The 19,769-nt window shown below is 57.3% G+C and overlaps 1 protein-coding gene across 4 annotated transcripts in view; it reads left to right on the top strand.

The window, feature by feature from the left end:
• ZFYVE28 (zinc finger FYVE-type containing 28) overlaps positions 1-19,769 on the top strand; it is a 113,373-nt gene that overhangs the window by 62,397 nt on the left and 31,207 nt on the right. For 3 of the 4 annotated variants that reach the window (XR_012331815.1, XM_033856533.2, XM_073804757.1), the window contains exons 6-8: positions 4,075-4,164; positions 10,340-10,441; positions 17,238-18,524. Coding sequence is in view for 2 of the 4 variants with exons in the window: in XM_033856533.2 (XP_033712424.2) it covers positions 4,075-4,164; positions 10,340-10,441; positions 17,238-18,524 (1,479 nt within the window). In the remaining 2 variants the exon portion in view is untranslated. Of the gene's footprint in view, positions 1-4,074; positions 4,165-4,328; positions 4,388-10,339; positions 10,442-17,237; positions 18,525-19,769 lie in introns of those variants that run through there. The other variant, XR_012331816.1, reaches the window with a different exon arrangement.

The following is a 19,769-nucleotide window of genomic DNA, read 5'->3' as shown; positions in this document are numbered from 1 at the left end:
ACATCCCTCACCTCCCTCACCTCCTCACCTCCAAACCTGCCTCACCTCGCACACCTCCGTCACATCCTCACCTCCTCACCTACCTCACCTCCCTCACCTCCTCACCTCCCTCACCTCCTCACCTCCTCACCTCCCTCACCTCCTCACTTCCTCACCTCCCTCACCTCCTCACGTCCTCACCTCCCTCACCACCCTCACCTCCTCACCTACCTCACCTCCCTCACCTCCTCACCTCCCTCACCTTCTCACCTCCCTCATCTCCTCACCTCCCACACCTCCCTCACCTCTCTCACCTCCATCACATCCTCACCTCCTCACCTCCCTCACGTCCCTCACCTCCTCACCTCCAATACCTCCTCACCTTCCTCACCTCCATCACCTCTTCAACTCTCTCACCTCCCTCACCTCCTCACCTCCCTCTCCTCCTCACCTCCTCACCTCCCTCACCTCCATCACTTCTTCACCTCCATCACCTCCCTCACCCCCTCACCTCCTCACCTTCCTGACCTCCTCACCTCCTCACCTCCCTCACCTACCTCACCTCCCTCACCTCCTCACCTCCCTTACCTCCATCACCTCCTCACCTCCCTCACCTCCCTCACCTCCTCACCTCCCTCACCTCCCACACCTCCCACACCTCCGTCACATCCTCACCTCTTCACCTACCTCACCTCTCTCACCTCCTCACCTCCCTCATCTACTCACCTCCCTCACCTCCTCACCTCTCACACCACTCTCACCTCCCTCACCTCCGTCACATCCTCACCTCCTCACCTCCCTCACGTCCTACACCTCCCTCACCTCCTCACCTCCCTCACCTCCTCACCTCCCTCACCTCCTCACCTCCTCACCTCCCTCACCTCCTCACCTCCCTCACCTCCATCACCTCCTCACTTCCTCACCTTCCTCACCTGCTCACCTCCTCACCTCCCTCACCTCCCTCACCTCCTCACCTCCCTCACCTCCCTCAACTCCTCACCTCCTCACCTCCCTCACCTCCTCACCTCCATCACCTCCCTCACCTCCTCACCTCCCTCACCTCCATCACCTCCTCAACTCCTCACCTCCCTCACTTCATCACCTCCTCACCTCCCTCACCTCCTCACTTCCTCACCTCCTCACCTCCCTCACCTCTCTCACCTCCTCACCTCCTCACCTCCCTCACCTGCCTCACCTCCTCACCTCCTCACCTCCCTCACCTCCCTCACCTCCCTCACCTCCTCACCTCCTTCACCTCCCTCACCTCCCTCACCTCTTCACCTCCCTCACCTCTTCACCTCCCTCACCTCCTCACCTCCCTCACCTCCTCACCTCCTCACCTCCCTCACCTCCTCACCTCCAACACCTCCTCACCTCCCTCACCTCCTCAACTCCTCACCTCCCTCACCTCCTCACCTCCCTCACCTCCCTCACCTCCATCACCTCCTCAACTCCTCACCTCCCTCACTTCGTCACCTCCTCACCTCCCTCACCTCCTCACTTCCTCACCTCCTCACTTCCTCACCTCCTCACCTCCCTCACCTCTCTCACCTCCTCACCTCCCTCACCTCCCTCACCTCCTCACCTCCTCACCTCCCTCACCTCCCTCACCTCCCTCACCTCCTCAAATCCTCACCTCCTTCACCTCCTCACCTCCCTCACCTCCTCACCTCCTCACATCCCTCAACTCCTCACCTCCTCGCCTCCCTCACCTCCTCGCCTCCTTCACCTCCCTCACCTCCTCGCCTCCCTCACCTCCTCGCGTCCCTCACCTCCCTCACCTTCTCGCCTCCCTAACCTCCCTCACCTCCTCGCTTCCTCACCTCCCTCACCTCCTCACCTCCTCATCTCCATCACCTCCTCACCTCCTCACCTCCCTCACCTCCCTCACCTCCTCACCTCCCTCACCTCCTCACCTCCCTAACCTCCTCACCTCCTCACCTCCTCACCTTCCTCACCTCCCTCACCTCCCTCACCTCCCCACCTCCCTCACCTCCCTCACCTCCCTCACCTCCTCACCTCCCTCACCTCCTCACCTCACCTCCCTCACCTTCTTCACCTCCTCAACTCGTCAACTCTTCACCTCCCTCACCTCCTCATCTCCTCACCTCCATCACTTCCTCACCTCCCTCACCTTCTCACCTGGCTCACCTCCTCATCTCCCTCACCTCCTTCACCTCGCTCCCCTCCCTCACCTCATCTCTCTCACCTCCCTCACCTCCTCACCTCCCTCACCTCCTCACCTCTCTCACCTCCTCACCTCCCTCACCTCCCTCACCTCCCTCACCTCCTCACCTCCTCACCTCCCTCACCTCCTCACCTCCCTCACCTCCCTCACCTCCTCAACTCCTCACCTCCCTCACCTTCTCACCTCGCTCACCTCCATCACCTCCTCACCTCCTCACCTCCGTCATCTCCTTCACCTCCTCACCTCCCTCACCTCCTCACCTCCCTCACCTCCTCACCTCCCTCACCTCCTCACCTCCTCACCTCCCTCACCTCCTCACCTCCCTCACCTCCCTCACCTCCCTCACCTCCCTCACCTCCCTCACCTCCTCACCTCTCTCACCTCCTCAACTCCTCACCTCCCTCACCTCCTTCACCTCGCTCCCCTCCCTCACCTCATCTCCGTCACCTCCCTCACCTCCTCACCTCCTCACCTCCCTCACATCCTCACCTCCTCACCTCCCTCACCTCCCTCACCTCCTCACCTCCCTCACCTCCTCACCTGTCTCACCTCCCTCACCTCCTCACCTCCTCACCTCACCTCCTCAGCTCCCTCACCTCCTCACCTCCCTCACCTCCTCACCTTCTCACCTCCCTCACCTCCCTCACCTCCTCACCTCCCTCTCCTCCTCACCTCCCTCACCTCCCACACCTCCTCACCTCCCTCACCTCCTCTCCTCCCTCACCTCCTTCACCTCCCTCACCTCCCTCACCTCCTCAACTCGTCACCTCCCTCACCTCCTCACCTCCCTCCCCTCCCTCCCCTCCCTCACCTCATCACTTCCTCACCTTCTCCCCTCCTTTCTCCTTCCTCTGCTTCACCTCCTCACCTCCCTCACCTCCCTCACCTCCCTCGCCTCCTTACCTCCCTCACCTCCCTCGCCTCCTCACCTCCCTCACCTCTCTCACCTTCCTCTTCTCACCTCCCTCACCTCCCTCACCTCATCACTTCCTCACCTTCTCCCCTCCTTTCTCCTCCTTCCTCCTCACCTCATCACCTGTATACCTCTTCACCTCCATTCCTCTTCTCCTCAGCTCCCCACCTCCCCATGTCCTCACCTCTTCCTCTCCTCATCTTGGTTCCGGGAGTCACCCGGTGGCCCGCACTCCCCCCCTCCTGCTTTCCTTTCGTCCACTCTTCTTCCCTACAGGCCAGGATGGAACCTGTGCTGAGCTGGGTTTTGGAGGTGAATCATCACTATTCTCATCATGGCTTGTATGGGGCGTGTGGGGTCAGGTTGGAAGTCAGATTTTCTGAATAGACTTTGGGACTAAGATTTAATCCAGAATGTTCCTTATATGTGACTTGTGCTTTAGTAGTAGGTAAGTTTTGAAGCTGTCTAATATCACATTGTCAGTTTGTTAATTTTAAAGACGAATTATTCACTGTTATACGCTGAGAGATATTTCAAGTCACTCAAGAATAAGATGGCACAAATACCCTTTATTTAGAGCACGACGATGCCAGCAGCGCTTGCTCACGCACGTAGAGAAAGCGTTTCGTATACCTGCAAGAGAGAAGAAATCCAGGAGAGCAATTCGGGTTTCTTGGCAGTGTGAAATGGTTCAGAGCAGTGTTTCTACTCCTCGTTTATCCTTTCGCTTTGGGTGCCTGACAGCATAGCTGTCCTCACTAGCTCCCCTCGGCGAGCACCTCTCACTCACCCCTGCTTCCTCCGTCAGCGGTGGGGTCGGGAAGTGGGAAGATGGGGCAGGCCAAGCGTCAGCCCCCTGCGCCGGACCTTGCAGAGCGGAACTCGTCCAGCAGCTGGCCGCCAAGCACCGACGTGGGTGAGGGTTGCGCGGCTGCCTTGCCCTCCCCCGTCTGGCCGTGGGTCGCCCCTGCTCACTGTCTCCCTCCCCTGCCAGGGCCCTGGACTTCGGGTACCTGACCCAGGACATGATTGACGACTACGAGCCAGCCCTCATGTTCACCATCCCCAGGTTGGCCATCGTGTGGTGAGTGTCCCCCTGCCTGGGACCGTCGTTTCTCAGAAACCTGGCAGGATCGTCAGGTCCGTGGTGCCAGGCCCCTCAGGGTGGTGGTAGGTGGTACTCGTACCCCGAAGGGGGCTGCTCAGCCCCAGAGCAGCTGCCAAGTGGTCCTGTCCTTGTCCCAGCAGACAAGGAACCAGGTGTTCCGAGTGCCTCCCGCTCAGCCAGCCTAGATGGTGCAGGACGGGTGAGCATGACAGCCACGTGCACTCCCAGCCCTGGGAAAAGGCCCCCACGCTCAGGCACAGGGGCCCCATCAGGGGCTGTGGGAGCTGCTTTGAAGGGACGAGAGGCGAGGTGCCCCGATCCCCGCCGGAGGATGTGGTGGGCGTGTTTGGAGGATTCATGGGCTGGCAGGGAGGTGGAGCCTGTTGGGTGAGGGGCAGGTGGGCGGCAGCTGGCCTTGCGATGGGGGGGAGCACGGCTGCTGAGAGCAGGGGAGCGCTGGGTTAGGCCTCTGGGGTCTGTGGCCTCAAAGGCGTCTGGCAGCACGTGGGGTCGGTCGTCAAGCACGCTTGACGGGAAGTACTCGGTCGTGTGCTGAGCCCTGCGGAGCCTCTCAGAGCCAAGGTCAGAGCCCAGCTGTCCTGGGCTTGGTCCACGCTGCTCAGCGGCACCCGGACTCCCAGACACAGACCACCTTCCCTCCCGCCAGGTGAGGGAGCGTGGGGCGGGTGGGCACGGGCGCCCGGGGGGCAGCTGGGGTGCAGCTAGGCAGGGAGCCGGTCGTAGGTGTGGATGTCAGTGGACTGGCCTGGGGAGCGTGCAGGGGACACAGAGGCACAGGCCCTGGGGAGAACTCACTGCGGGTGAGCACCTCCTACGGCCGGTCCATGGGGCGGTGGCAGCGCTGCAGGATGGGCCAGCCTCTGGGACAGAGAGGCGTCCCTGCACCGCAGGGAGCTGGACAAGTCGTGTGCCGCGTGCGGGAGGGGTGGGGAGCAGGCCGGGCAGACGACCCTGGGCCGGGCCAGAAGCGGCTTCCACTGCCCGGGACTGTGGAGGTGTCGTGGCGGGGAGCCTGACGTGCCGCGAAGCGCAGAGCGGACTTGGCGAGGAGGGCCTGGGGAGGCGGGCAGGCGGGGTGGGGCTGCCAGTGCCCAGCACTCGGGGAAGCCTGAGTGGCCGCCTCCGGTGTGCAGGGTCAGCTCCCCACACTTGAGTCTTGCCTTGGGCTTGGGGACCGGCCTGGCCCCCACCTCGCCCTTCCTGGCCTCACTGTGCTCCAGAGCTGCCTTCCCTCTGGGAGGTCTCTGCAGTGGTCTTGGGAGGAACCAGAACCTTTCCAGAACCTCCCGTCAGTTTCCACTGTCTTAGAGGGAACCTGTTCTAAATCTCGGGGGAGGGCCAGAGACTCTTAGACAGCACGCCTGTCTTAAGATAAAAGCAAGGACGTTGAACAGAAACACATGTTTCTGGGTTTCTGTGCTCGAGTCCGTGGTGTGTGTTCAGCTCCTTGCGGCTCCCCGGTGCCGGCGGCCCAAGGCTAGGGTGTGCAGGGTGGCGCTGTCCAGCCTCGCCATGCTCACCGAGCTGGCCTTCCAAGGCCACTTCTCCCTGAGGGGGTCACTGGGCCCTCTCTGCTGACCTCAGGCCACCTTCTGACACCTGAACTTGTCTGGGTCCTTGCCTCGGGAGTGCCCTGGGCAGGGCCTTTTTCCTGTCGGGCACCTCCTGGAGGCCTCGCGTGGGGTCCTCTCCAGCTTAGGCTGGAGGGAGGCCTGGAAGCGGAGCCGCGGGACCTCTGAGGTCATGAGGGGAGGCTCTGAGTCGCAGCGAGGAGAGGCTGGGTCTGAAGTTGAAGTGGAGGCGGGACAGGAGCCCAGAGTCTGGGGGCTTCACGGCAGCCACTGAGAAGCCCTCAGGCCCCCTAGAGCCCCCAGCCCCCCATCAGAAGCAGGTCTCCCACCTCACAGCCAGGCTGTGGGTCTGAGGATCTGAGGAGCGCCAGGCTTAACCAGAAGGGGCGGGGAGAACTGGCTTGTAAGCAGCTGGTCCTGGAGCCAGCCGCCCCCTTAGGGACACTCACAGGGTTCCTGTGGGACCCACAGTGCAGCCACCCGGCTCCCTCTCTCAATTCCTCGCTGTCCACAGAGGCCACTGCTGCCCAGCTTGGGGCCCAGGACTGACTCCTTCCTGGATCCACCTGTGAGCATGTATTAAGCACCTACTGCATGCCGGCCCTGTGCTTGTCCCCAGAGGTATGGGGATGACCGTGAGGGAGGCGCACACGTACACAAGGCAAGCAGTTGCCGTGGAGCATTCTGGATGCTGGGGTGCGGTTGGGGGTTTGGTGCAGGGACCCTCTGGGGTGGATCTCTTCTCCCGGGCCAGCGAAGGTTCCCGTCCAGTCCCCTGGCCCACCTGCTTCTTGGCAGCCGAGGGCTCGGGCCTTCCTGTGGCTCCAGCCCGTGGGAGCAAAGGCGAGTGTGGACAGTGCCCCCTGCCCGGCCCTCCACATCGCAGGGTCCCCTCCAACCTTCTCTCCCCGCCTCACCTGCCGCCCTCTCCCTTCCTTGGTGCTCACCACTTCCTGCACAGGGTGTTCCCATGTTTCCTCCCAGGAGATTACTTTTAAGCCATGTTATTGAGATGAAATTCACATACCTTATCACTCACCCATTTGAAGTGTACGATTCAGTGGTTTTTAGTCAATTTGCAGAGTCGTGCAACCGTCACCACTAATTTCAGGGCATCGTCGTCACTGAAAAGATACCCCTTACCCCTCAGCCATCACCTCCACCCCTGTAATCCCACCTCTCTCTAGATGTGCCTGTTCGGGATATTTGGGTGACTTGTGCCTCCCCCATGGGCCTGTAAGTGTCACGGGGCAGGGGTGCTCACCTGCGCTCACTCACGTGTCCTTAGTGCCCCGCAGGTGGTAGCACAGTGAATTTTCGCAGAATTTTGTTGTGCTGATCTGACAGGGCGCAAATATGAATTTGTAAAGTTTTTCACTGAAGTTTTAATCATAAAAATTTGACGGGGGGGGTGGTATAGACCTGGAATTAAGGGATTGGTTAAAAATTGTACTCTAGCTATTTAAACAACATTAAGGATGAATCCCAAACGTCAGGGAAGAACTCCCAGTGTATCAAGCACAAACATCATCACCAGGGCGTCTCTACTAAATTTCTGAACACGGTAGGTATAAGTTTTGTAACAGCAAAGCAATAAATGTTACGTGTTATTGTGGTAAAATAGGCATGACGTACAACTGGCCATTTTAACCCTTTCTGAACGTGCACAACGGCATTAAGTACATTCATCTCGTGCAACCGCGTGCGTGTGTGCGTGAGCACGTGCACGCGCGCATGTGTGCTGGTCACGTTTCTCTGGAGAACTCTGACCAACACACGGGTGAATCTTTCTCTTTTCTTCTTTTTCTTATGTTTAAGTTAATTTTTATTGGAGTGTGGCTGGTTTACAATGCTGTGTTAGTTTCAGGTGCACAGCAAAGGGAATCGGTTACACACACACATACATCCACTCTTTTCTAGGTTCTTTTCCCATATGGGTCATTGCGGAGCATTGAGGAGAGTTCCCTGTGCTCTACAGTAGGTCCTTAGGAGTTATCTATTTTATATATAGTCGTGTGTCTATGAGGAGGTGAATCTTTGTCTTCTGAGATTTGGTGGTGGAATCTTAGATTTGACACCAAAAGCATGAGCAACAAATTTTTAAAAATAATACATTGGACTTTATCAAAATTTAAAATCTGTGCATCAAAGGACATTACCAAGAAAGTGAAAGACACCTAAAGAGTGGGGGTGGGGCGGGGGCGGGGGCGGGCCCTCCCTCCATGCCGGGCGTGCTCCCCCGGCCCACGCGAGCTGGACCTGGGCCGACCCCTCACCGTCCCCCGCGTTATGCCGGGGCCCCCCCGGGCCCAGCCACGTGCCTGCCAGGCTCCACTGTGGGGCTGCCTTGCATGGACGTGGGCTGAGCGGGCGCGATGCCCGGGTCACCCGCCCTGTGGGGCTGCAGCTCTCCCCCTGATGGCTTGTTTCCAGGCCTGGTTCCCCCCATCTCCCCTTCCCACCCCCGGCCGTTGCATCAGCACCCGGGCCAGCTGGACACTGAACAGGTGTCTGCTGAGCTCCTCCTGGGACACGAAGACCAGCCTCACCCTTGTCCGCAGGGGTGCCCCGTCGTGGGGACGCAGAAACGTGGCCGCCCCACGACCTCCTCTCTGCCTGTCCTGGCGGTTGGCGTCACTTCCCGGAGCTGCTGAGCGGGAGGGAACCCTGGGTGCTCCGGCGCGTGCGAGCACCGCTGGAGGGAGCCGCGGGAATGGCCTAGGTCCCCCGGTCTCCCACCAGAGGGGGTGGGCACGGTGGCTTTAGGGGTTTGTGCACAGACCTCTCCTGCTGAATGGATTCTTTTCCGGGGCTCGCAGCTCCATGGAGGCCGTGCTGGGCAGGAGGGACCCTGCTTGCTCACTGGGGGGCAGCCCAGGCCTCCCCAGGACCCAGGAGAGGAGACAGGGTCCCTCCCTGCCCCCGTCGCTGCTTTCTGAAAGGGGAGATGGCCAGGATTACCCAAACTCTTTCTTCTGCCTGTTTTCACTCTGCCTTTGCACTGAGACCACCGCATTTACCCACCAAGTTAAGGCTCTGCCTTGGGAAATCGTCCCTCAAACACGGTTAATTGAACCATGACTGTTAGCTCATGGAAGATCCGTGAAGCAGCCCAGAAGGAATGGAGGCCCGGCCGTGCCCTCTGCCCTCCGCTGGCTCAGGACACAGGCCCTCGAGCTGGTCTCTCCTCGGGGCCTGGAGGCCACTGGTCATGCTGGTCACGGCCAGGTGTGCCCCAGGGGGGCCTCACAGCCCATGTTTTTCCTGTTTTTAGAAAAAAAGGAAATCTTTTTGCCCACGAAACCAACCTTTTTTTAGGGGAAAACAGTCTCCTCATTCAACTTTGTTTTTCAGTTTTTCTCACTGAACTGGGTGTTTTCCAGAAGTAATGGGGGCTCCCAGCTGGATGGGTGACCAGACCCTGAGGCCTGAAATAAGATCCTGTTCGTCCTCAGAGATGTGCCAGCGGCTCCTCATTTACACAGACAGGCCCCCGAGGCGCCGACCTATGCTCCATGGGGCCGCGAGGGGACAGGCCCGTGTTCACGGGTGGACGGTCCCTGGGCACCCAAGAGGTGCAGGAGGCATCCAGAGAAGGGTCCTCAGGGATAGGTCCTCTCTCCGAGAGACGGGTCTGGAATGATGGTCACGCGCCTGGAGATGGGTGGGGCTGTGGCTACGGAGGTGAACACGGGACCCCCTGCCGCGGAATCGGGGCGCCCGGAGCTGGCATCTGGGCAGAGTCAGGTGGGCCGTGGGGCCCAGTCCAGTGAAGGGGGTCCTCTCGAGGCACGGGGACGCCCAGCAGGAGGGTCCATCCTGCCTGAGGGGTGACAGGAGGCTGCCCCCCTCTTGAAGGGTGCCTGACCGTGGGCCAGAGTGCTGGGAGGGGAAGGGGGCTTTGGAGACAGCGGCCGGGACACGACATTCACAGCCTGGCGGGGCCGGGAACCGCGAGAGCCTGTGGCCAGTGTGAGTCGGAAAGTCTCGGGCAGCCCCCGGACCTGGGGCGTGTGGACGGCACGAGGGAGAGCTGGGAGAGCTGGGAGGACAGCCTGCGGGGCGCTGTCTGGAAAAATCTCGCCCTGTCTGCGCCGTGCTCCTGCAGGACCCACACCCCCAGGGGCCAGCCCTGGGGTCAGGGCTCCACGCTGGTGGGGGGCCGGGCTGGGCTTCACCTCCAACTCCTGTTTCCCTTTTGGAGTAGATGGTTCCAGGGCCAGTTCTCACCAACCTCTGCATTTGTGGTATATTTAAACACAAATCCAGTGTTTCCATTTTCAAGGAGGCAGATGTTAGCAACAGACCTTGATGCTGATTTATCTGATTGCGGCTGGGAGGTGTGCAGCCATGTTTTTATCATTATTTTATGATTCCCTCAAACAGACGTAGGCTAATCGACTTCGAAAGAGGATAAAATCTGGGTCATAATTTTCACTGCTTTTTTCTAAACTTATTTACGATTCGATCGCAGAGGGGAAGCATGTGCAGGGTGTGGTCTGGGCTGGCCACGCGGCTGCAGGACTTGACGTCAGGCTGGCTTTCTGTCTTGGATGCAGTGGCCTCGTGGTCTATGCGGATGGACCCCTGAACCTGGACCGCAAGGCAGAGGACATGTCCGAGCTCTTCCGGCCCTTCCATACGTTGCTGCGGAAAATCAGGTTGGCGGGGTGTGGGGGTGTGGGGGGGTGAGGGAGGGGAGGGGAGGGCGGTGTTTGCCTCTGCGCCCCCTCCCTTCTGTGACTGCTCCTGGGGGTTGGCAATGGCCTCTCTGGACAAGGCTGGTCTTGCTTTGCCTTTACTGGACCCCTCAAGGGTGGGTAGCTTGTCCCTGCCGAGCCTTAGAGGGTGGTAAACCTCACACTTCTGTGTGAGCTGATTCTTTACCTTCTGTCCACCTCGGGGGTGCTGGGACCTTGGTCTCTGTCGTCGGCTCCTGGTTTCTACTGCTTGGAGCTCCTTTAACCCCACACCCTTCCTCCCTCACAGAACAAGTTCTTTGTTCTTGGCCGGTAGCGTTAAGACCTTTACGCAGATGTCCGGTCCTAAGACAGCGGCTGCCCTGGCTAAGGGCCTGGAAGCCAGGCCCTCTTCTGGTTTCTCACAGAAACGTCTCCGTGGCCCCGTGAGACAGATGGGGCCTATCTTAGAGGCGAGGCCCTGAAACCGGGGTGGTGTGGGCCGGACCAGGGCCACGCAGCCTGTGAGGGGAGGACATCCCCCTGGGCCAGGCCACGCCCTGCACGTTGGCTGGGGCTGGCGCCCAGGTTGGGGGCTGTTACTAGTTCTTTGACTAGTTTAGGGGGTGAAGTGCTCAGTTCTCTTGAGTGACCAGCGGGTGCCCACATGCTGTGGCTCATCCTGCCCACCCCCCGACCATCCCTGGGTGGCGTTGGCACCATCTGTGCTGTCCTGTGGGCTTGTGACGTCTGGCCTGGGTAACCGAGCTCTGCCCTGAGGGCTTCCCTTGCCCTTCAGCAGCTGGCCCTCCAGCCAGCACCCCTGACCTCAGCCTTCCCTTGAGAAACCTCACGTCAAGTTGTGTGGAGCCCTCACTGCTGGTGACCTCTGTGAGCTGACAGGGCCCGGCTCCTGCGGGGACGGGACCGCAGGGGGCTGTGGCCGCATGTCCTCTGAGCAGCTCCCTGGCCCCGTGGCCTCAGACGCCAAGGTCTTTCCTACCACGGTCCCTGGTCTCCGAGAAGCCCCCTTCCCAGGCTGTCGGTCCAGGGCTGACCCCGTGGACCCCTGCCACGCCCTTTCTGGGTCTGGCGGGACTTCCCAGCCTAGGGTGGCTTTCCTCTGCTGGTGCCTGTCCTTTCTGGGGGCCAGAGAGCACAGAAGCCTGCTCTAAACTGCCCTTTGCCCCATCGCGAGCCAAACGTGCTCTGAATCCAGTGAGGAGTGACCCGGGGGGTCCTTGGAGGGTCAGTGGGCACAGGGTGGGCAAGCCACAGTTGAGTGTCCCTAGCAGGACCTGACCCTGGACCCAGAGGCCAAGGCTCCTGCCCTCTCTGGGTGTCCGGCTGGGAGAGGAGACAAGGAAGGAGGGGAGAGGATGGACGACGCTGGGCCAGGAAGGGAAGCGTGTGGCCTGGGCCACGGCTGGGAGTGGCCATGGGGGGAGGGGGAGGGGGGAGACACCAGATGCTGGGGACTTGGGCAGGGAAAGAGTCCAGAACGTCAGAGACGTGTGACGTACTCAAAAGGCTGACGCACATAACTGGAATCAGAAGGAAGGAATGGAGAAAATGGGCAGAAGCAGTATTCAAAGAAATAATGGCCAAGAATTTTCCAAAATTGAAGAAAAAATCTCTGTCCACAGATTCCACAGGCACATCTGGGTATATCACAGTAAAATTGCTGAAAACAAAGAAAAAAGCTTAAACACAGCTAGCGGAAAAGGACATATTACTTTGAAAAGAGTGTACATCAACAGCTGTCCTCTGGAAACCAGAGGCAATGAAATGATATATATTTAAAGTGCTGAAAGCGGGACTTCCCTGGTGGTCCAGTGGTTGGGACTCCGCACTCCCAATGCAGGGGACCCGGGTTCGATCCCTGGTCGGGGAACTAAGTCCTGCATGCATGCCGCAACTAAAAGATCCTGCACGCCACAACTAAAGATCCCCCATGTTGCAACTAAAGATCCCCTATGCCACAACTAAGAAGAAGATCCCACTCGCCGCAACGAAGATCCCACATGTGGCAACGAGGACCCCTCGTGCCACAACCTGGCGCAGCCAAAATAAATAAGTAAATATTTTAAAAAATATAATAAAGTGCTGAAAGGAAATAGCTGCCAGTCAGGATTTTACAACCAGGAAAAATATCCTTCAGAAATGCAGGTGGGGCTTCCCTGGTGGCGCAGTGGTTGGGAGTCTGCCTGCCGATGCAGGGCACACGGGTTCGTGCCCCGGTCCGGGAAGATCCCACATGCCGCGGAGCGGCTGCGCCCGTGAGCCATGGCCGCTGAGCCTGCGCGTCTGGAGCCTGTGCTCCGCAACGGGAGAGGCCGCAACAGTGAGAGGCCTGCGTACCGGAAAAAAAAAAAAAAAAAAAATGCAGGTGATGTAGTGGGTTATTCAGAAACACGAAGCTGAAGAAATTTGTTATGAGCAGATTGTACATAAAGAAAAACTAATTGGAATTCTTCCTGCAAAGGAAAAAAATCTCAGATGGGAATGTGGAAGCACAGGAGAGACTTAAGACCCTGATGTGAATGAACATAAATGAATCTGCGCTGTACAAAACAGTAATTGTCTTGTGGAGTTTAAATTATATACATCATGGTTTAACATTTGAAAATCAATTTTTCTGTATTAATTTTTTAAAAAGGAAGAAAACCCAAATCATTTTGAAAGTTACAGAAAAATAATTTGAAAGACTAATGCCTATTTTATGATGAAAACATCTCTTAGCAGATTAGAAATAGAAGGGAATTTCCTTAATCTGATAAGAGATACACACATATGAAGCTGGACCCTTACCTAACACCATATAAATATGAATTAACTCAAAATCAAGGACCTAAATGTAAGAGGTAAAACTATAAAACTCTTAGAAGAAAACATAGGACAAAAGCTTCATGAGATTGCATTTTGGCAGTGACTTCTTGGATGTAACACCAAAGGCACAGGTAACAGAAGAAAAAAATAGACAAATTGAGCTTTGTGAAAATTTCAAAATTTTGTCCATCAAAAAACACTACAATAGAGTAAAAAGGCAACCCATAGAATGGGAGAAGATATCTGTGTATCGTATATCTGGTGAGAGGTTAGTATCTAGACTATATAGAGAACTCCTAAAACTCAACAACAAAAAGCCTAACGATCTGATGCACATGGGCGAAAGACTCGAATAGACATGTCTCCAGAGAAGATACGTGAATGGCCACCAGCACGTGAAAAGATGCTCAACATCACGATCGTCAGGGAAACGCAAATCAAACCCACAATGAGACACCACCTCACACCTGCGAGGAAGGCTACTATCAAAGAAGCAGAAAACAAGTGCTGGGGAGGATATGGAGAAATTGGAACTCTTGTGCACTGTTGGTGGGAATGTAAAATGGTGCAGCTGCTGTGGAGGTTCCTCAAAAAATTAAAATAGAACTACCGTATGATCCGGCAGTTCCACTTCTGGGTTTATACCGAAAAGAATTGAAAGAAGCATCTTGAAGAGATATTTGTACACTCGTATTCATAGCATCATCCTTCACAATAGCTAAGACATGGAAGCCGCTGTTGACGGATGGATGGGTAAGCAAAACATGGTCCAGCCATACACTGGGATATTATTCAGCCTTAAAAAGGAAGGAAATCCTGACGCATGCTGCAATGTGGATGAACTTTGTGGACATGCTAAATGAAATAAGCCAGCCACAAAAAGACAGATAATGTATGATTCCGATTACATGAGGTCCCTGGAGTCCTCAAAATCATAGAGACAAAAGGCATAACTGTGGTTGCCAGGGGCTGGGGGAGGGGAGAACAGGGAGTTATTGTTTCATGAGGACAGAGTTTTAGTTTTACAAGATGAAATTGTTACAGGGGTGGATGGTGGTGACGGCTGCACAACAATATGAGTGTACTTAATACCACTGAACTGTCACTTAAAATGGTTAAGATGGTAAATTTTATAAGTATTTTATCACAATAAAAAATTTAAATATCATCTACAATGGTGTCAATAAATATTAATTAGCATAAATGTGAGATGTCTAAGACCTCCACCAAAAGTTACAAAATGTTTTTGATACAAAATTTTAAAGACCTAAATAAATAGCTATCCCATATTCAGGGAGTGGAAAACTTTATATTGAGAAGATATCAGTGATTCTCAAATTAATCTATGAATTCAATGCAACCTCAATCAAAATCCCAGGAGGTTTTTTCTTTTGCAGAAATTGACAAACTAATTCTAAAATTCCTATAGCAGGCAAGGGGCCTAGAACAGCCAAGAAGAAAAAGATTGCTGGAGAAAAAGGACAAAGAAGAAGAATATTATTTATATGTTCTGCTCTTCATGGTTTTTGGGTAGTTTCCAGACGGTGCTGGTGTGACTGAGCTTGTGAACGTATGTGTGCATTTCTGCCGGGTGTGCTTCATTATAAAAGTGAGCAGAGCTGGAGACACTTCCTGCCGTATAGCTGTAGTCGTACTGGCAGAGATGTAGTGCACGGGGCATTCAACGGAACAGAGGGTCTGGTGCGACCAACACATGATTCATGACAGAGGTGACAGCACAACAGTGGAGAACGGTTGGCTTTTTCCAATGAGTGGCTGAATCAGCAAATATCCGTATGAGGACAAAGGTCCGTGATACACTCCTATGAACACGTCAGTTCTAGGTAGACTGCAGATACAAACGTGAAAAGTAAAAGAACGCTTTCAGAGGGAACCATCGAGTACATCTTTGTGATCTCCGAGTTGGCAAAGATTTCTTCACCAGGGCACAGAAGCACTAATCACAGAATAAAATGACATTTTGAACTTTGCTGGAATTTAAAACCTCAGTTCGTCAAAAGACACCTTTAAGAGAGTGAAAAGGCCGCAGAGTTGGACACAACATCCAATAAAGAACTGAGATCCACAATACATAAAGAACTCCTGTCAGTCGGTAAGAAACAGACAGTTAACCCAATAAAAAATGGGTGAAAGTCCTGAACAGGCACTTCAGAGAGGCTGTCTAAGGGTCCATCAGCGTATAAATGGGTGCACGACCTCCTGAACGAGCAGGATAAAGCAGTTTAAAACCACGACGAGATACCACTGCACACTCACCAGAGACGATGAAGTGGAAAAGTGCAAGTGCCCATGAGGGTGTGGGGCATGCAGAACTGTCAGCGGACCCTGTGGGCTGTCGGCGGGGACACACCCCTCACCAGCACTCAGCACGCGTGCTTGCAGAAACACACCCCATGCTCCCCAGGACAGGGACTCAAAGATGTGGGTCCCTGGCAGCCAGGGCCCCTCCGGGGTGGGACAGCTTCAGAGGTGAACTGCGATGCGTTTCCACCAGGAGACGGAATGATCTACAACGACCGCGAATCTCACCAGAGAGGGTTGTCAGAGCTGGCAAAGGGAAACAATATGCGATTAAGGGGAGTTCTCTGGTGGTCCAGTGGTTAGGACTCTGCACTTCGGCTGCCAAGGGTGCAAGTTCAATCCCTGGTCAGGGGGAACTAAGGTCCCACAAGCTGAGCACCCCAAAAAAAAAAAAAAACGAAAAACAAAGGCATAGGAAAAATAAAATGTAATTGCACATAAAGGTTTAAAAAAAAAGTGTGCAATTAAATTTAGATTTCAGATAAACGATAATACTTTGTTAGTGTAAATATGTCCCCAGTGGGGGCCATTTGGGACATACTTACTCTAAAAAGTATTTGCTGTTTATCTGAAATTCCAGTCTAACTGGGTGTCCTGTGTTTCGTCTGGCACCTCTGCACAAACATAGCACTGGCAAACATGCCTGCCACGGAGGAGTGCAGATCGCAGGTTGCCGTCTATCTAGAGAAGGAGAACAGGGGAGGCCACCGCTGTGGTAGTCGGGATCGTGACCAGGAAGGCACGTGGGGGGCGCCTGGGAGCCCAGGTCGTGCTGTATTTCTTGATCTGGGTGCTGTTGGCAGGGTGTGTTCAGTTTATGAAGACCCACAGCTGAGCGGTTCTGTGAAGTGCACCTTTCCACGTGCTTCCCCGACTGCACTGGGATGTTGAACCAGGCGCTGAGACCTCAGGCCTGAGCTCTTCCCGGCGGAGAGCAGCATACACCGGCCTGTGGGACCCACTTTGGGCTCATCCCCGTCCTTGTCATTAGAGTCACTCCACCTTGGGTGTCGGTTCAATGCCGCTCCCCCCAGGAGAGGCGCCCTGCTGTGCCCCCTTCTGGTGGCTCCTTCCTTGGCTGCCGTGGTCGTTATTGTACTTCAGTCTTCCCTTGTAAATGTTTATTATCTGTCTCTTCCTACGGAACCTGCTCAGCAGGGACCATGCCAGTCTTCCTGTGTGTCACCCAGGGCCTGGCACATAGGCAGTGCTCAGTAATATTTGTTGAAGCAAAGGATGAAAATCTATATATAAACCAATATATATCCTTTCACTCCTGAAAGTTTTTATTAATGTATTGATTAATAATTTATAATTTTATTTTATTAATTTATTAACATATTATCACGAAGAATCAGGGTTTTCAGCAAGAGAGTTCAGAGTCTCATTTTTAAGCAAGGGCACATTCTAGAATCACCGTCAGCCACCCACACGGCTGTTGTCCTGACCCGCGGCCCAGGGGACCCCTGGAGACGCACCTCTTTTGGTGGAGGAAGCAACATGGTGGGAGGTTAATTGCAGGCAGTGGACACCGTGTTGCTCTCCTGCTGGTGCCGAGCCCACTCGGCCTGGGGGCTGGTGTGGCCTCTGGGACCGACGCTCTTCCTTTCTGTCTTGACGCTTGTAGGGATTTGCTGCGGACCCTGACCGAGGAGGAGCTTCACACGCTGGAACGGAACCTCTGTATTTCCCAAGACGTGGAGTTCCCCATCCGGGCGGACACCCCGGTGCCCCCTGCCCTGGAGCCCGCCCTGCCCGCACCCCTCGGCCCGGCGGAGCCCAGGCACGCAGAGGCGGAGCTGGCGTGCTCCGTGCAGGACGACGACCAGGAGCTGGAGCAGCTCAGCCGAATGGTGCACAGGGCTGGGGACGCGATGTCCTCTCTCCTGTCCCCGCCCAATGCCTGCCAGTCCCCCGCGCACGGGCCGGGCGCCGAGCGCGGTGCCCTCGGGCAGGCATCCCCGGGCGGACCACGGCTGCCGCCGGGCAGCGACGAAGAGGAGGGGAGGGTGTTCTTCATGGAGGATGTGGACGGGGCGGCAGAGCCCCCGGGCGGCCGGTGTGGGCGGGCGGGCGGCCCCCAGGAGAGAGGGCGGGGCGGGGAGAGCCGAGGGGCGGGGGCCGGAGCAGCCGCCGCAGCCGAGACGGCGGAGGACCTGAGCGGCAGCAACGGCGTGCAGGGCGACCAGACGCGGGCAGGGGGCCCTGGCTCCTGCAGCTGCCCGGACTCCCAGCCGCAGCTGGATGGCTGGGAGGCGAGTGCGGAGGACGCCCAGACGGCCGAGCTAATCGCCCACCGGACGGGGGGCATGAAGCTCTCGGCCACGGTCATCTTCAACCCCAAGTCGCCCAGCTCCCTGGACTCTGCCCTCGCCAACCCAGAAGTCCTCGGAAACGGCGTCTCCCCGGGGGAGCCGGCGGCCGAGGGGCCGGAGGGCGGCCCCCACAAACTCAGCGCCACGGCTGCCAACAGCCTTCTGAACTCCTGCGTGTGCTGCAGGGGCTGTGCGGGCAGCAGGGAGGACGCGGCGGAGAGCCTGCGCGGCAAGTGCGGCTCGGGAAGCGTCATCCGCTCCTCTTACGTGGGCTCCGCCAAGGCCTGCGCCAAGGGCTCGGCCGCGGGACTGCTGGAGGTCCGGCCTGCCCCGGAGGCCTTGCCCACGGCGCTGGGCGTCCCAGACCCCGGGCCCTCCGAAGACGCCCCCGGCGGGCAGGAGCCCAAAGCCCCCACTTCCGACAAGTGCCTGGCACACACCTCAGGGCCCCAGGTGGACGCGGCAGACGGGCTGCCTGGAGGGGGCGGCAGAGCGAGTGAGCAAAAGGAGGCTGAGGCCCGGCAGCCCTCGGAGGCCGGGGAGGAGAGTCGGCGTGGAGGGGCGGCCGGGGAGGAGGCCCAGCACCTGCCGGGCTCCAGGTAAGAGCCGCTCTGGCCCCCGGACTCACCTCTAGTCGGTTTAGCTGCTGGTCAGGCCCTCCTGGACCCAGTTGCCACATCCAACCGAGAAGCGCCCCTCGTAGCCCCGACCGCCCCGTTTCTGGCGTGACGGGCGCCTTCAGGTGAGTGGGCGCAGCTTCGGGCCCTCGGTTCGCCCCTTTTCACTGCTGTGGTGTGACCGGCGTGTGTGGACCGGCCGGGACTGGGCCCCAGCACCCACCTGACCGGCGTGGCAGCTCCCGTGGGCCGCGGTTAGCCACAGAGACCCTCAGCCCTGCCCCGGGGGCAGCGGTGGGATCCCGAGACCACCCTGGGGCAGATTCTCGGGCAGTGCCCCCAGGACCCTGTTCTCCCCCAGAGGCAGCTGAGCGGGCAGGGCTCTGTGACACCCTGGCTCCTACACGACTGGCTCACGGCAGCTCTTCCTCCCCCGCCCCACCCCCGGGGCTTATCCTGATTGAAGCAGATTCAGCCAGCACTGCCCCGGTGCCCACCACATGCCCCCGGCCCCCATCCCGGACGTGGGAAAGGAGGAGCCGGGCTCAGCCTCGGGGCCTCACACGTGGCTGTTGCGCTGTCCTCTCACCAGACCCTGCCTCGCAGGCTCCCATCCTGGCTTCACTGTGTGCGAAGGGAGGTGGGAGGATGGAGAGAGGAGGGGGCTCAGCCCGGAGGCTGGACAGGCCGCTGCCCGCAGCCGTGGGAGCTGTGCACAGAGGTCAGCAGGGAGGGGCCCTCTGGGTGCAGGGGCAGACGCCTTGCAGGCCTGTGCAGCCACTGCCGCCTTCTTCCTGGAGCGGCGTGTGGCCAGCTCCTCCAGCAGCGGGCAGGGGCTGGCCGGGAGCCCGTGGGGCTCAGGGCCGCTCTTCCTTCTCGAGCTGAACTCCGAGGCTCCGCCGCAGCCTCTTCTGTGTGGGTTCTGTAGGCACCCCCCAGCCCCTCGCAGCCACGAATCTACTTTCTGGCTCCGTGAATTTGCCTGTTCTGGACGTTTCATAGAAGTAGAATCCCTCGTTATGTGACCTTTTGTGTCTGGCTTCTTTTGCTGAGCATGATGTTTTCAAGGTTCACCCCCCTTCATGCAGGTGTCAGGATTTCCCTTCTATGGCTGAATAATATTCCACTGTACGGTTGGAGCACATTTGGTTCATCTGTCCATGGGCGGGTGTGTCGTTTCCACTTCTTGGTTATCATTGAGTAATGCTGCTGTGAACATCTGTGTAC

Source organism: Tursiops truncatus, chromosome 5, assembly GCF_011762595.2.
Source record: "Tursiops truncatus isolate mTurTru1 chromosome 5, mTurTru1.mat.Y, whole genome shotgun sequence".
In the NCBI taxonomy this organism is placed as follows: domain Eukaryota; kingdom Metazoa; phylum Chordata; class Mammalia; order Artiodactyla; family Delphinidae; genus Tursiops; species Tursiops truncatus.
The sequence above is the reverse complement of the archived record's forward strand: the minus strand, read 5'-3'. Positions and strand labels throughout refer to the sequence as shown.